The sequence below is a fragment of the Chrysemys picta genome, chromosome 5 (assembly GCF_011386835.1).
Source record: "Chrysemys picta bellii isolate R12L10 chromosome 5, ASM1138683v2, whole genome shotgun sequence".
In the NCBI taxonomy this organism is placed as follows: Eukaryota; Metazoa; Chordata; order Testudines; family Emydidae; genus Chrysemys; species Chrysemys picta.
In genome coordinates this window covers 24,863,467-24,877,366 of record NC_088795.1, presented here as the reverse complement: position 1 = coordinate 24,877,366, position 13,900 = coordinate 24,863,467, and the positions used below count along the sequence as shown (strand labels likewise).

Sequence of the window (13,900 nt, the reverse complement as noted above, 5' to 3'; positions counted from 1 at the left end):
ATAACTTCTACCCTTAACTTCCAGGCAGTGTTGTAGCCATGTCGGTCCCAGGATATTAGAGAGACAGGTGGATGAGGTGATATCTTTTATTGGACCAACTTCTCGGGTTGAGAGAGACAAGCTTTTGAGCCACACAGAGCTCTTCTTCTGGTCTGGGAGAAGAGCTCTTGTGGCTCAAAAAATTGTTTCTGTCACCAACAGAAGTTGACCCAATAAAAGATATCATCTCACCCACCTCTTCACCCTTTACTTCTGTCATTTAGGAAGGTATTATAGAATAAGGTGATCATTGGCTATATAATGCGGCTTCTTAAAAGGAAACATTGTCGTGCCAATGAGCAGGGAACTGAACTGGGGCTCAGGAGATCAGGTTCTATTCCAGGCTCTTCTAGTAACCTGGTGGGTGATCTTGGGAAAGTTCCTTCATCATTTGGTGCCTCAGTTTCCCAATCTCCAAAAATGGAGGTAATGATACTTGCCTCCTTTGTAAAGCGCTTTGAAAACTGTGAATGGAGAATGTGATATAGAAGCTAGGAATTGTTAGTCTTAATAATGACTATGACCAAAATTTTGAATGAGAGAGAACAAAAATGTCAAGGGAGGCCACAATAATAAAAGATGGTTGTGACTAAAAGTTGTTTATCTACTTTTATGGACAATAAAGACTACACTCTACCGGGTAAGCTGTGACACCCCCTTTCAGTTGTATGGTAATACTGTAATAGCCTATGCTTGTTTTAGCCAAAGTGATGAGATGCGATCAGAGCAATAAGGCAGCTCTGTAATAGTAAAACGTAATCAATTGATTGAAAAGCTGGTTAAAGGGATAAATGTGTTAAATGAAAATTGTAGCATTTGGTAATTGACTGAACTTAAAGTTGTCACAGTTGTGGGCTTAAAACAGTACCTATTTGTTTGAGATAGTCCCACTAGCAAAGCTAGAGATGAAGTAATAAGAAGTTAATTAATTGATTTTGTTGATTTTTGGGGGGTGAAATTCACCCCTGTGCATAGGGTTAGCTCAAGGCTTATGGACCACTTATTTAAGTGGGGCCTAGCTGGCATATAAGCCTTGATGTGACCCTCTGCTCCGAAGTGAAACTCACCATGTCTCTCTTCCTCCAAGAGGAAGTTTTCATCCCAGAAGATATGAGGTTCAGAGGAGTTGGATCTCCTCTGAATTAGTCCAGCCGCAAAAGCTAGACATGGAATATCAAACCAAAAGAATTAACTTTTTTTCCCCTTCTCTCTTGCCACAGAAAGTAAGACCATCTATCATGCAGGTAAAAAAAAAATTGATGACTCTTCTCTTTACAAGTGCTTGTCCAAGTCGCAAACAGCAACTGAAATTTTCCTTTCTTCTTTCTAGGATGCTGTGACACTCTGTTCTTATCCTTTCATCTTCGATGCTCAAGCCAAGACCAAAATGTTACAGACGGATGCTGAACTACAGATGCAGGTAGCCAGCTGTCCTCTCTTTCACTTTGCCTGTCCCTAGTCTTCTCTCCTGCCTTCCCCCATGTACTTAGGTGAAGTTTGCTAATCATTTATACATGGGCAGGATTTCATTGTTAATGTAGTTATGTGCCATCTCGCGACGATTAACTATCTGAAGGGCCTCTTGCTACTGGATTCCACTGAGGCACTGCTGAAGTCCTTATTGTGCAATAATCCTTTATGTAAATAGAGCTATTTCACTAGGAGAGGTTCACTGTGATCAGAATTGTGATTTGCACCTTGCAATACATTGAACAGTGTGAGATTTTCATTCTGTTCCACTAAGTGGGTGGCATCAAATACGGCTTCCGCTTGGAAATCCTGATGTTGAGTGAGTGATTCTCAAAAACTTAGTGCTGGGTTCTATCATAGTATAAGTGATCAAGCACCAATTTGCATCGAATTTGTGGCCACAAGTCAACATCATGGTCCTCAACTAAACCACACTTGTGCGCTCTTGGGAATGGAATCCAGAGCTCTAGTGGAGGACAGTGGTTTGTGGTTGGTCAGGTCTGATACATCCCTTCCAGTAGATGGCAGTGATGCCACGTACTAGTTAGCTTTCCTCGGTTATCTTTGTGAATGTAAAAACGCTGTATGTGAACAATGGGGTCATTTCTGTCGACGTTCATTGAGGACCAGGGTGGGTGGAGAGGGTCATTAATAATGAGTCACTGGTTAAAATATAGCACAGCTTGCTAGTGTCCAAAAGTTGTTACCATTTGATGCCTGTTATGTGGACTGTGTGAAAAGAGAGTCTAGTTCCTAGCTGACGGGTTCCCACACAATGAAAAACGGTCACCACAGTTGTCACTAGAAATGAAAAAAATAAATAAATTGGCACCCCCAAGGCAAGTCTGTTGCAACCTCAACCCCCAACCACAAGGCAACTCTGCAATCCACCCACCCTTCTACAGCCACGTACAGCGACTCAAACTGTCTCTCAGACACACACACGGTGCTTTTGGGTGTTAGTGGGCAGACAGCTGCTGTATTTTCAACAGTTTTGCTCTGTTATTGCTTAAACTGCGGAAGTGAGAACATTGCATCGTCTTTAGCTGGACACAGAAACTTTTAACATTAGATATCCCAGTGTGTTTTGGTGATGACGCAAATCTTTAGACCCACATAAAAAAATCCCAGCAGATTAAATTATTTTTCTGTTAACTGGCAAATCCATTAAAAAAAAAAAATGAACAGGCCAGTCAAATACCGGCCAGGTGATAACCCTACTCGGTGGAGAGGCTAAAAGCTGAATGATCCACAGAAACTAAACTACCACCTCTCTCCTTGAGAAAGTCCTTCCAAGTCATGATCTAGACATGTTGTTTGGGTAGTGTGGGACCAGCTTGAACTGCTGTTTCCTATGTTGTATCTGTTCTGTATATTGAGGACTTCAGCCTCCTGGGAGGCAGTTTATTTATGAGCACTGTGCTGCTGTGAAGGGAGTATTTGTAGCGAATCCCCTGGGTCTCACCCTCAACAGTAATCAGATGGCTGTTGCTGGTGTAACAAGAGGCAGAAGGAAGGAATACCAAGGGTTGGCCACAAACTAGTTGGTGGTGGTGGTACGACTGTCTCCACTCAAGAAATAAATAGTGCCAGGGTACCCTGCTTTTTTCAATCTCTCTCTTTTTTGTGCTGTTTTATAGGTGGCGATCAATGGAGCGAATTTGCAAAATGTTTTCATGCTTCTCACTCTGGAGCCTCTGCTGGCCAGAAGCCCTTTCCTAGTTCTTCACGTCCGCAGGAGCAACTTGGTTGGCGATGCTTTGAGGGAGCTGAGCATTCATTCAGATATTGATTTGAAAAAGCCTCTGAAAGTAAGATTCTTTGGGAGTTTTTTCCCTGATCTGCCTTATTTCCCTTGTTTCCTTCTCAATTCTCTTGGAAAACTGTTCCCTCCCCATCCCTGTCACCCACACAGTGGGCTCATAATAAGGTATATGGACTCCACCACGGCTCTAACTAGTAGCAGGGCTTCATCTAACCAATGAGGGGATGCGTCTGCCTCCTTCCTGATCAGCAGGCTTTGTTGGGACTGGTTGGCTCAATACCTACGGGCTTCTCCCTCATTGTAAAAGGACCAGATAAAGGAAGCCATAGGGAGAGGTTTGGCATCCTCTGTGGAGGACTCCCTTGACGTGGCTACTGTATGTGTGTGGATGGGTGGGTGGGGAGGGGGATGTGAGACCAAAGCGAAAACAAACCCCAGAACAAGTATCTTGTTTTTATACAGTGTTAAGCAGTGTCTTTTTGCCATTTTGCAGGAAGAACTAGACTGAGTCACCTAATAATGAATGTGTTTTATGTCTGAGAAGATGCCTCAGAGGTCAACAGCTGCTGGTTTCAGTCCCCATAACACTTGTGACCAGGAGAACTGACCTCCTACTTGTGGGGAGGGGCTGGGCTGTTACCTGAAGAGCAGCTTATTATTTGACTTTTCCTCCACCCTTCCCGCACAAAATGTTGAATCATCCATTAAAAAAAAAAAGTCTTCTTAGTACTTCGCTTCCCCTTTTTCCCCCAGCACTGAAACAGTCCCATTGCTGACGTCGGCTTTGTATGCTACAGTTATTAATTTGCATGATCTGTGATTAAATCTGATGCCTCTAATCTACAGTCACATTCGGTATCTTGATCAGTTACCTGTTTTCACGACAGGTGATCTTTGATGGTGAGGAGGCTGTTGATGCTGGAGGGGTCACAAAGGAATTCTTTCTCTTGTTGCTAAAAGAACTCCTGAATCCCATCTATGGAATGTTCACCTACTATCCAGAATCGAACCTGCTGTGGTTTTCAGATACGGTGAGTCACTGACCTGTTTGCATTGTTTGCACACACATGCTACATTAAAGTTAGTGACAAAAGCTATGTGAGAGAAAGTCAGCTTCCTCTTGTTTTTTTCCCGTGATGCTAATTGATAAGTGTGGAGCAATTGAATGGTGTGTATTCATTGCTTGATTCGATAGTTTGATGTCTCAGCCATAAACTGTGGATGTACAAAATCAGACTTCCAATCATAAGGACTTTACATTTCTGTGCATCCCCTGCTCTTCATATGATCGTAATCAATACAGTACAATATCTCATTTATGCATTGAGCTTTTTAATGTACAATGTCAGGGAGCCAGAATCTAACCATTAAAATAGCACAGTTACTCTGACTTGCCTACCTCTGCAAACAGTGTTTTGAGTGGTGTGGAATGAATGTCAGGTATTATACAAGAGACGGTTCACTCTCTCTTCTTGGCTGTAAAAGTGAAAATTGCATTGTTGGGTAGTTGTTGTAGTATGTGTGATGCTTTTTTTAAATAATCTGATTATTTTTAAACTTGAAGTTTTACAAGCGAGAAAACAGCACATTACATTTTGTAACCCACAAATAACATTACACTGCAATTGTTAGCATTAACATTGTGAAAATAGCAAATCAGACGGTGCTAAGGATAATTGTAGTGTACACGTGAAAATATCTCAGATGGTTGCAAAGTTTAAAAAATATGTGCAACACTATTGTCACTGACGCACAAATCTCAAACCAAACAGCAATAAAGGCGGACACGAAATACAGCAATAACTACTTGTGTGCGCCTGGATAACAATGCAGTTATGCAGGACTTTTAAATTAAAATAGGCTTTTTTGTTTGGATTGAAACATTGTCCTGCAGTATTTGGAATGGAAACATTGTGGCCTTGGGAATCTGGCTCTTCTTTTGTTAGGATCCAATTTGAGGGATGTGCAAAAGGAATAATAGATTAAAAGTAATTCGGCTGTAACAATCTAAGGTGGTGATTCGGCTGAGGCGCCAATCTTGCCATGAGCGCTGTGTGGACTGGGTGCTCATGGCAGGATTGGAGCCAACAAGTGATATTTTTACATCTGTCCCTCTTGAATATCTGGGACCAGTTCACTAGCAATAACATTATTAATAATGATTTACAGTACCATTTACTGGGTGGGAGGTGCTGTCCAAACAGTCTAGGAGCACAGGCTTGGCTCTGAGACGCTCACAGTCAAAGGCCAGATTTTCAAAAGAGCTCCGCGTCCGTTGAGGCAACCAACTGAAGTGGCTGCGTTTTCAGACAGGCTCCACATCTCTATGGGAGCTGCTGGCGGCTGAAAATCTGAGCCCAAATCGTGATGCTGCAATATGTGTATATCTGCGGGGGGGATATACATTGGTGTTCCATTAAGCTGCACAATGAATTTTGGTCTAACTGTGACTTCCCTATGTGTTTGAAGTGTTTTGTAGAGCACAACTGGTTTCACTTGATTGGCATAGTATGTGGACTTGCTATATACAACTTCACTGTGGTAGACCTCCATTTCCCGTTGGCGCTGTACAAAAAGTTATTGAATGTGAAGCCCTGCTTAGAAGACTTAAAGGAGCTGTCCCCTACGGAAGGAAGGTATAAGGCTGAAGGACTATCTAAGCTGCTGCTCTGACTTCTTCCCCTCCCAGTCCCCACAAGGTGTTCATCTGAAAACAACGTATGTTAAACTGGTTAATGTTAGTTAACTAAATGACCTGCTGACTTGATCAAGTAGTGAATTCTAGGGGCCCTGATCCACCAAAGCACTTAAGTACATGCTTTATTCTAAGCACCCGAGGAGTCCCATTGAAATCAATGCTCCCCCTCACATGCATAAGTGGCTGACTGAATCTGGACCAGAGTGGAGTAGAGTCATGGGGGAGGCTGCTTGTCTTTTTGAGCTTTCAGCGGCAACATGGGCATGTAGTGGGCTATAGGTGGGGGTTCGAGAGATCTGGGTTCTAGTCCCCACTCAGCTGCTCACCTGCTTGGTGACCTTGGACAAGTGACATCGCCTCTCTCTGCCTCTGTTTCCCCATTCCAACCTTGGTCTGACTCATCAGTTAAGACTGTAAATTCTCCACTGTACAAGCTCTGTCATCTGTTCATTGCTTGGCCTGATGGGGCTCTGATCTCTGTCGGAGCCACTGTGAGCGACCGTGACGATAACCGGCTAGAAAGGCAATCAAATGTTAAGGAGGAATGGCTTCTCCTGGGCACAAGCAAACTGAAGAGTTACTCCCCGAGCATTGTTTTTTTCCTAGCTCTGACAGGTCACAAGGTTCAGGTCACATGAGATTCTTGGTCTGATTATCGTCTGACATTGATTGCTATGTAATTTTCTTTAGCTCAGAGTTGAACAATGTTTAAAAAAAGAATTGATGGGGCAAAGCGAGGGGCCAGGAATATACAAGAGTCCTGCAGCCACATTTTGGGAGACATCAATGGGACTCTAAAAAAGGGGGCTATGGACGTTCCCCCCATCCCCCCTTCTGCAGCCCTCATGCCTATCTTGTGATCCTTCAGAGCTAGAAATCGAATGCTTTTTCCAAGCATTGGGCCAATAAACAGGATCCTTGTTCTAGTCAGACACAGACTAGATTGAGCATTTGTAGAGCGGCATTTATTCTATGTAGAACAAAGCACATGTGTATATGGGAATGCATGTCGTTGTGCTCCTTTAGCTCAGAGTTGAACAATGTTTAAAAAAAGAATTGATGGGGCAAAGCGAGGGGCCAGGAATATACAAGAGTCCTGCAGCCACATTTTGGGAGACATCAATGGGACTCTAAAAAAGGGGGCTATGGACGTTCCCCCCATCCCCCCTTCTGCAGCCCTCATGCCTATCTTGTGATCCTTCAGAGCTAGAAATCGAATGCTTTTTCCAAGCATTGGGCCACTAAACAGGATCCTTGTTCTAGTCAGACACAGACTAGATTGAGCATTTGTAGAGCGGCATTTATTCTATGTAGAACAAAGCACATGTGTATATGGGAATGCATGTCGTTGTGCTCCTTTACGCAACCCAGAATTTCTCTCTATCTTGTCCTGTTGCTCTGACTTACATTATTTACTTTCACTGCTGGGGTTTTTCCCCTTAAACATAAAGCACAGACAGTATTGCCTCCTGGATGTCTGATTTGTCTCCTTCTCCTCCCTCCCCCGCCTGTCTCGTAGGAGTCTTCAGCAGCTTTTAGATTATCCTGGGGATGATGTAGAAGAAACGTTCTGCCTGAACTTTACAGTAAGGCAAATTACTACCATTTGTCAATGATGTGATTTGTTGTGTGGGTGCCTGCAGAGGCCATGGACGTGTGGGTGCTGTGGGTTAGACCCAAACATGGCCATAAAATCCATGCTGTATATTGCAGAAATGTTTAACTTCCTTGCGGGTATTCTACTGTCCTTGTGTATATGGTCAAGAAGCCTGCACTGCTAAGTGGATTAAGGGGGTGCAGTTTTCAAAAGTGCCCAACTCCCATTTTCAGAAATGACATAGGCACTTAGGAGCCTGTGTCTCAGTGACTTTCAGTGAAGTGTAGACTCCAAAGTCCCTTTTGAAAATGGGACTTTGACTCCAAAGTCACTTGGTTGCTTTTGAAAATGTTACCCCATACCCATCTTTTTTTTTTTTTCTTTCCCTTCTCATAGACTTTAAGGTCAGAAGGGACCGTAATGATCATCTAGTCTGATCTCCTGCACACTTCTACCATTCTGTTATTGGTAAACAGTGCAGACTCCTTTTGTGACTTCAAACATTTACAGTGAACAATATTTTACTATTGTGTCAGACCTTCTTTGAGACCAAATGCTGCACTCTATCACTAGGACAATGGCTTTGGCAGACTGAAATAGTGAGGCTCCAGAAGATTTTTTCCCAGCCAGTAAATGCAATCAATAGCCTCTGCAATGGGGTGGAAATCCACGAGAATCTCTCTGGTTTCTCTGCCTGGGTCACTCAGTCTGAAGACATGCGCCCAGAGGCACCTTGCTTACTTCAAAGTTACGATATGCTGGCAGGCCCCAAGCTGAAATGGTCTCGTCTGGAACAGGATGTTCTGAGTAGGCCCTAACTTTACAAGTAGGTGCTTATCACCTTCCTGTTTTATACAGAGGAGTGTTTGGGGTGGAGATGGATGCATTAGTCCAACATCTGAGCACACCTGTTACTAGCGAGAAGACACAAAAGCTCCTTTCCCAAGGGGCTCTGATATGAGCTGATATGGCCAGGTATTGGGTTGAGTATTGTGAAGAAAGCCTTCCCACCTCAGTGTGCTCTGAGAAGGCTACATTTTGTCTTGTTTGATAAGGGAGGGCTTTTAAAATAAAGCTGTCTTATAAATCTTGGCTCTAGAGCGAACCAATTCTGGGTCTAACACAGTCACACACAGGTCTGTGCTACCATTCAGGGTGAGGTCAGGAGGCTATAGCACTGATCGCATCTGCCTATAAAATGAACAGTTAAAATAATCTTGTATAACTTCCCCCAAGCTCTTTTGTGCCTGGTTTCAGGCAAAAGGACATCTTTACTGCTGTGTTGATGCCTTGAAATGGATTCATAATTTTCCCCAAATGGTCTGAAGGAGATCTGTTTTGTGCTGGCTGGCTAAAAATCTGGCCCATAATATTTTATCCATGAGACACTTTAAAATAATATAATTATGTATGGAGTGCCAATGTACCGCTGGCATTCTAGCTCTGTTATGAACACAGACAAAAGTAGCACATCTGACTTATCAAGTGGTCTGGTAATCTATTGTGAGAGTAGATTAATGGAGCATCCTGCATTGCCATTATTCAAAGGGGACTTTGTTGGTGCCAATACACATGGCATTGGTTAAATGTAATTTTTAGCGGTTATCAAGCTCTTGTTTTTCAATATGCAGTTGACTTAACAGGGTGACTTTGTTCTCTTCCAGGTTTGCATTTGGCCTTGAACAGGGTGTCTGTGTATTTTTTGTTTCTCTCTAACTCATCGTATCTGTTTTTCCAGCCTCCCTCCCTCACTCTTTGTGTGTCAGTAGTTACGCAGTTTACCTGGAGCGAGTAAAAGAACCCTGCACCCATTCTGCAAGCTTGTATGGTGACACACAGAATGGGAAAACAACCTATTTTTTTTTAACATAGATATGCAGAGAAAGCTACGGCGTGACAGAGCAGAAGAAGCTAATACCAGAAGGAGACAAAATTACTGTGCAGAAGGACAATAGGTGAGTTACTATAATTGAGCAGTCATGGCAACTGAAATGCTTTTTTGGTGATGTCTATGTCAGTGGGCACATGGGTGATAACGAACTGAGACAGGGGATAGATAGGTTAACACAGGGGAAGTGTCGGACCAGACTTTGAAAAGATGTCAGGACCCAGTGGGTCCCATTTCAGCACTTAAATAAGTGACCAGATTTTTAAAAGAGCTTAACTTCCTACCCCCCATTGTTAAGGCCTGTTGCACGCCCCTCACCACACCTCACCTGCACTCTCCCTATAAGGCCCTGTCTATCACTTAAGCCCTTAATGCAGCTGCTAATCTCCCTTTGCAACTGATTATGGGGGAGACCAAATCCGAAAACATGCATCAAGACTGGAACAGAAGACATAGACATCCATGTAAATGGCCCTTCCTAGGGCCTGAGCCAAAGATGATACTCGAAATCGTCTGTTCCAGGGTGGAGGGATTCTCTGCAGAGAAGGCTGCCATTCTGTCTGATACAGAAGCAGACATCGTATGCCTGCGAGAGAGAGAGAGAATAGCACCAAACATCCCTGGCATGCATATAAGTACAAATGCTGAATGCAACGTTTATGGCAGCACAATACTTGCATGTCATAAAAGGCTGATGAAAAACACTGTTGTGAAAGACCATGGTATCATGGCAGAACTAGACCAAAAAGCAGTAGTTTCTGTTACATGTGAACAGTTTGCCTGGCCAACTGACTTCCACTTGACAGAAAAAACATGCCTTTTCATAGGTGACTTCAACAGTCACCAGACCATCTGAGGACACCGCAGCAATGACAACCATGGGGAAGAAGTTTGGAAGTTGGCAGCAACAAACAACCTGACTCTGCGGTATGACCTCCCAGGACTAATACTCCTTCCAAAGTGCATGATGGAACAAGGGGATATTTCTAGCTCTTGCCACTTCTGAAAACGCAGGTAACTTCAGAAGGGAGGTCATAGCAGCAATCCCAAGATCGTGGCGTAGGCCAGTGCAAGTCACAATAGAGGCTGCAGTACAACCCAGGAAAACAAAGTACCTGCCGAGATTCAACCTCACAAAGGCTGACTGGGAAGACTTTACCTCTGAATTGGATGAATCCATCTGTATTAGTACTCTGACACACGAGGACTCTGGAGAATTTGTCTTGCTGGTGTGGAAGACTGCCCAAAGAACATCCCGAGGGGATGTTGGACATTATATGTATGGTCTTTCAGAACAAACCCACCAACCATATAAAAGACATTCAGAATTGACAACTCAATGAAGAAACCATTGGGCTTGGGGAAATGCTTGTGAGAGAGATGAGAAAGGAGATGTGCGACTGCTGAAGGTAGATGGTTGAAACAACAAACCTGTGGCACAATAGCAAAAAAGCCTGAGCCACCCTTCGCAAGCGGAACCTGGATGGACAATGACCAAAGTGCACTGCCACAGTCTGTCCCAACCAAGTTACACACCAACTCATCTTAAATGGGAACCCAGCCCACAAAATACAGCGTGAAACAAAACAAATCAAGTGGGAGCCTCACTCACTCCTCACAGAAAGCAAAGTCCACAGTGAGCAGCTCAATACTGAGGAGCTCACGATAGCTATGAAAACTCTGAAATGTGTAAAGGCAGCTGCATGTGATGGTGTATCTAATGAACTATTACTACACCTAGGACACAAGAGCACAGAAGTATCTACCTGATTTATTTAACTCTCTTGTAGGGAGACAGTGCAGATACCCAGGCTGTGGAGACAGATCAAAGTGGTTGCACTACTCAAACCACGTAAAGACCTTAACTATGCAAAGATTACTGTATCCTTACTGTATTACGCTGTGGCCAAATTGTAAACCTAACTTAATAAATGGAAGATGGCTTTGAAGCCTGCAAAATTACAGAGGTAGTGTTTTATAGGTCTGTCAGCTGCTTATGACACTGTGAACCATTGTTCACTTCTTCTGAAATTGGCAAGAATTTAGAGCAATAATAAGATGGTCCAGGTCATCCCCTCTCTGCTCGAGAATCGATGTTTCTCTGTTGAGATGGATGGCTAGAAAAGTAAATGGCGAACTCAGCAGAATGTGTTGCCCCAAAGTTCAGTTCTAGCACCCTTGCTAGTTTAATGTCTACACAAGTTACCAACCAGAATTCCCCAGTGTGTAAAGATTTATTTATGCAGATGATCTTTGCATTGCCACCCAATCGGAAAGATTTGAGGACATCAAGCACATTTTAACTGACTCCCTGTGCATATGTCAAGAATACTATTGCACGAAATCCCTGAATGTTAGTTTCAGCAAGATACAAGTGTATGCCTTCTATCTGAAACACCATCAGACCAAGAGAAAAATCCAGATATCGAGGGATGGTACAATCTTTGAGCATTATAAATATCCATTGTACCTTGGGGGTCACATTAGACTGAATGTTGACATACAAGGAAGTTGAAAAAGGAAAGTGAACTCCAGGAACTGTGTACTTCAAAAAAATTGCGAATACAAAATAGGGAGCTAGTCCCAAAACACTCTGAGCAACCAGTGTTGCCTTGTGTTACTCATTTGAGCAGTTCTGTACACCATTATGGTCACACTTGAGTCATGCACACAAAATTGATACTGATCTCAGTCAATCCTGTGGGATCATCACAGCGACTTTGAAACTGACGTCTACACTGCCTTGCGGTGATTGCACCACCATCAGTGAGCTCAATGCTTTCAGTAGGAAGGCAAGAGAGACAAAAACAGATGCATGATCCAAGACACTCATTGTATGGACACATTCCACCACGCAAGAGGCTGACGCCCAGAAAGAGCTTTGCCTCTGAAAATTCCTCACCACAAAATACCACAGTGGAAGGCTACAGAATAACAAAATGATGAGAGAGGCTAATGATCCTGGAGAACCTGGCTCCTTCAGAACAACTGCCCTCACACACTGTCCTAGAAGGAGAACGCTGGTATGCTCTAAACTGAGTAAGAGCTGGAGTGGCAAAGATTGGTGACAGTATGACCAAGTGGAAGCTGAGGAAGGACCCCAAATGTGAATGCGGAGAGCAAACACGGAGAGCCTAAGGCAGTGCCCTCTGTCAAGATCTTCCACCCCTGAGGTACTGCTTGAGTTAAGCAATAACATCAGGTCTTGGTTATGGTTTTGGAGCTAGATGATGATGATGAGCTGCTTATGTAGTGTATAGGGCACTGAGTAGTCACTCCACAAATGGTGATTTTCACCCTTTGAGATTTTGCAGGACAGATACTGTACATGACAGTAAATTTACTGAATGAGGTTAAGACCAGCAGACTTACTGTTAACTCTTTGAAGCAGAAGCCATCTATTTTTATGCATATCTGATACAGTGGGGCCTTGATCAGGAGCCGTAGGTGCTACATAACACAAATAGTAATTAACTCCTTTCAACTTGAACCAGCTCCTTGGGTTGGAACCAACACACCCACCTTTTTTCTTTTTTTCAGCTATTAAACTGTTTTCTTCTCTTAATCCTGTAATCGGATTTTTACAAAGACCATTTTTACTGGAAACTGCACATAATTCTTTTTGTGATAGTGAAACAGTGTGATTCAGTGACTACTCGGTAGCATGTCTTGGGATTGGCATTGGAAATCTTCAAGAAGTTGGCAAACTTGATGAAGTCCTTTTCTTCTAATCTGATTATGTAAAAAAGAGTTCTGATTGTTTCTCAAAGAGTTGGGAAGCAGAATCTGTAGCCCCAAGACTGGTGTAATGAAAGAGTTGTCTGTAGGCTGACTTTTAGTAACCGCTATAACAAACATCTTAGGGTATGTCATCTCTAGAGCAAAAGTGTGTTTTTTATCTCAAGATGACTTTGCCGCTGTAAAATCCTAATGGAGACCAGGCGCAGTAGTTTTTATCTCCAAGTAGCTAACTGAGGTCAACCCTGGGTGTGGGTGCTGTAGGGTTGACTGGGTCCACTACACTGAAGTAAAAAAAAAAATCCATGCCTTGTGTCCACTGGGATGTAAATAACACACCTTTCTGCAGTGAAGACAAAACCTTAGGACACGTCTACCCTGGGGAAAGAAGAGTATATGTTAGCTTGGCCTAGGGTAAAGCACAAATGGTTGTAGCCTGAAACAAACATTTGGGGAGTGTCCAATTGAGTCTTTGTAAATGTGTTAATGAACTGGAGGTTGAAAAACTCTAGAGAAGGAGGAGCCTAGACTAGACTTTAGCTCAATCAGTTTAGCAAATGATGAAGTAGAACTGTTTTCTCTTGACTAGAATTCTGAAGGTATAGATTGTGCTAGAAAACCTGAGCTAGCATCTAAATTCTAGTCTAGACAAAGCCTAGCTGGCCACCCATAGTCACCTGTCATCACTACTGGTTAGTTTGCCCC

General features: G+C 43.2%; 1 protein-coding gene across 8 annotated transcripts in view; it reads left to right on the top strand.

Moving 5' to 3' along the window:
• Nucleotides 1-13,900, top strand: part of HERC3 (HECT and RLD domain containing E3 ubiquitin protein ligase 3) — a 152,755-nt gene that overhangs the window by 71,798 nt on the left and 67,057 nt on the right. For 3 of the 8 annotated variants that reach the window (XM_005292001.5, XM_065597486.1, XM_005292000.5), the window contains 7 exons: nt 1,260-1,283; nt 1,370-1,459; nt 3,150-3,320; nt 4,162-4,305; nt 5,744-5,910; nt 7,492-7,558; nt 9,442-9,524. In XM_005292001.5, coding sequence (XP_005292058.2) covers nt 1,260-1,283; nt 1,370-1,459; nt 3,150-3,320; nt 4,162-4,305; nt 5,744-5,910; nt 7,492-7,558; nt 9,442-9,524 — 746 coding nt within the window. Of the gene's footprint in view, nt 1-1,259; nt 1,284-1,369; nt 1,460-3,149; nt 3,321-4,161; nt 4,306-5,743; nt 5,993-7,491; nt 7,559-9,441; nt 9,525-13,900 lie in introns of all 8 variants that reach the window. The other 5 variants (XR_010601700.1, XR_006175926.2, XM_042856413.2 and 2 more) reach the window with 3 other exon arrangements.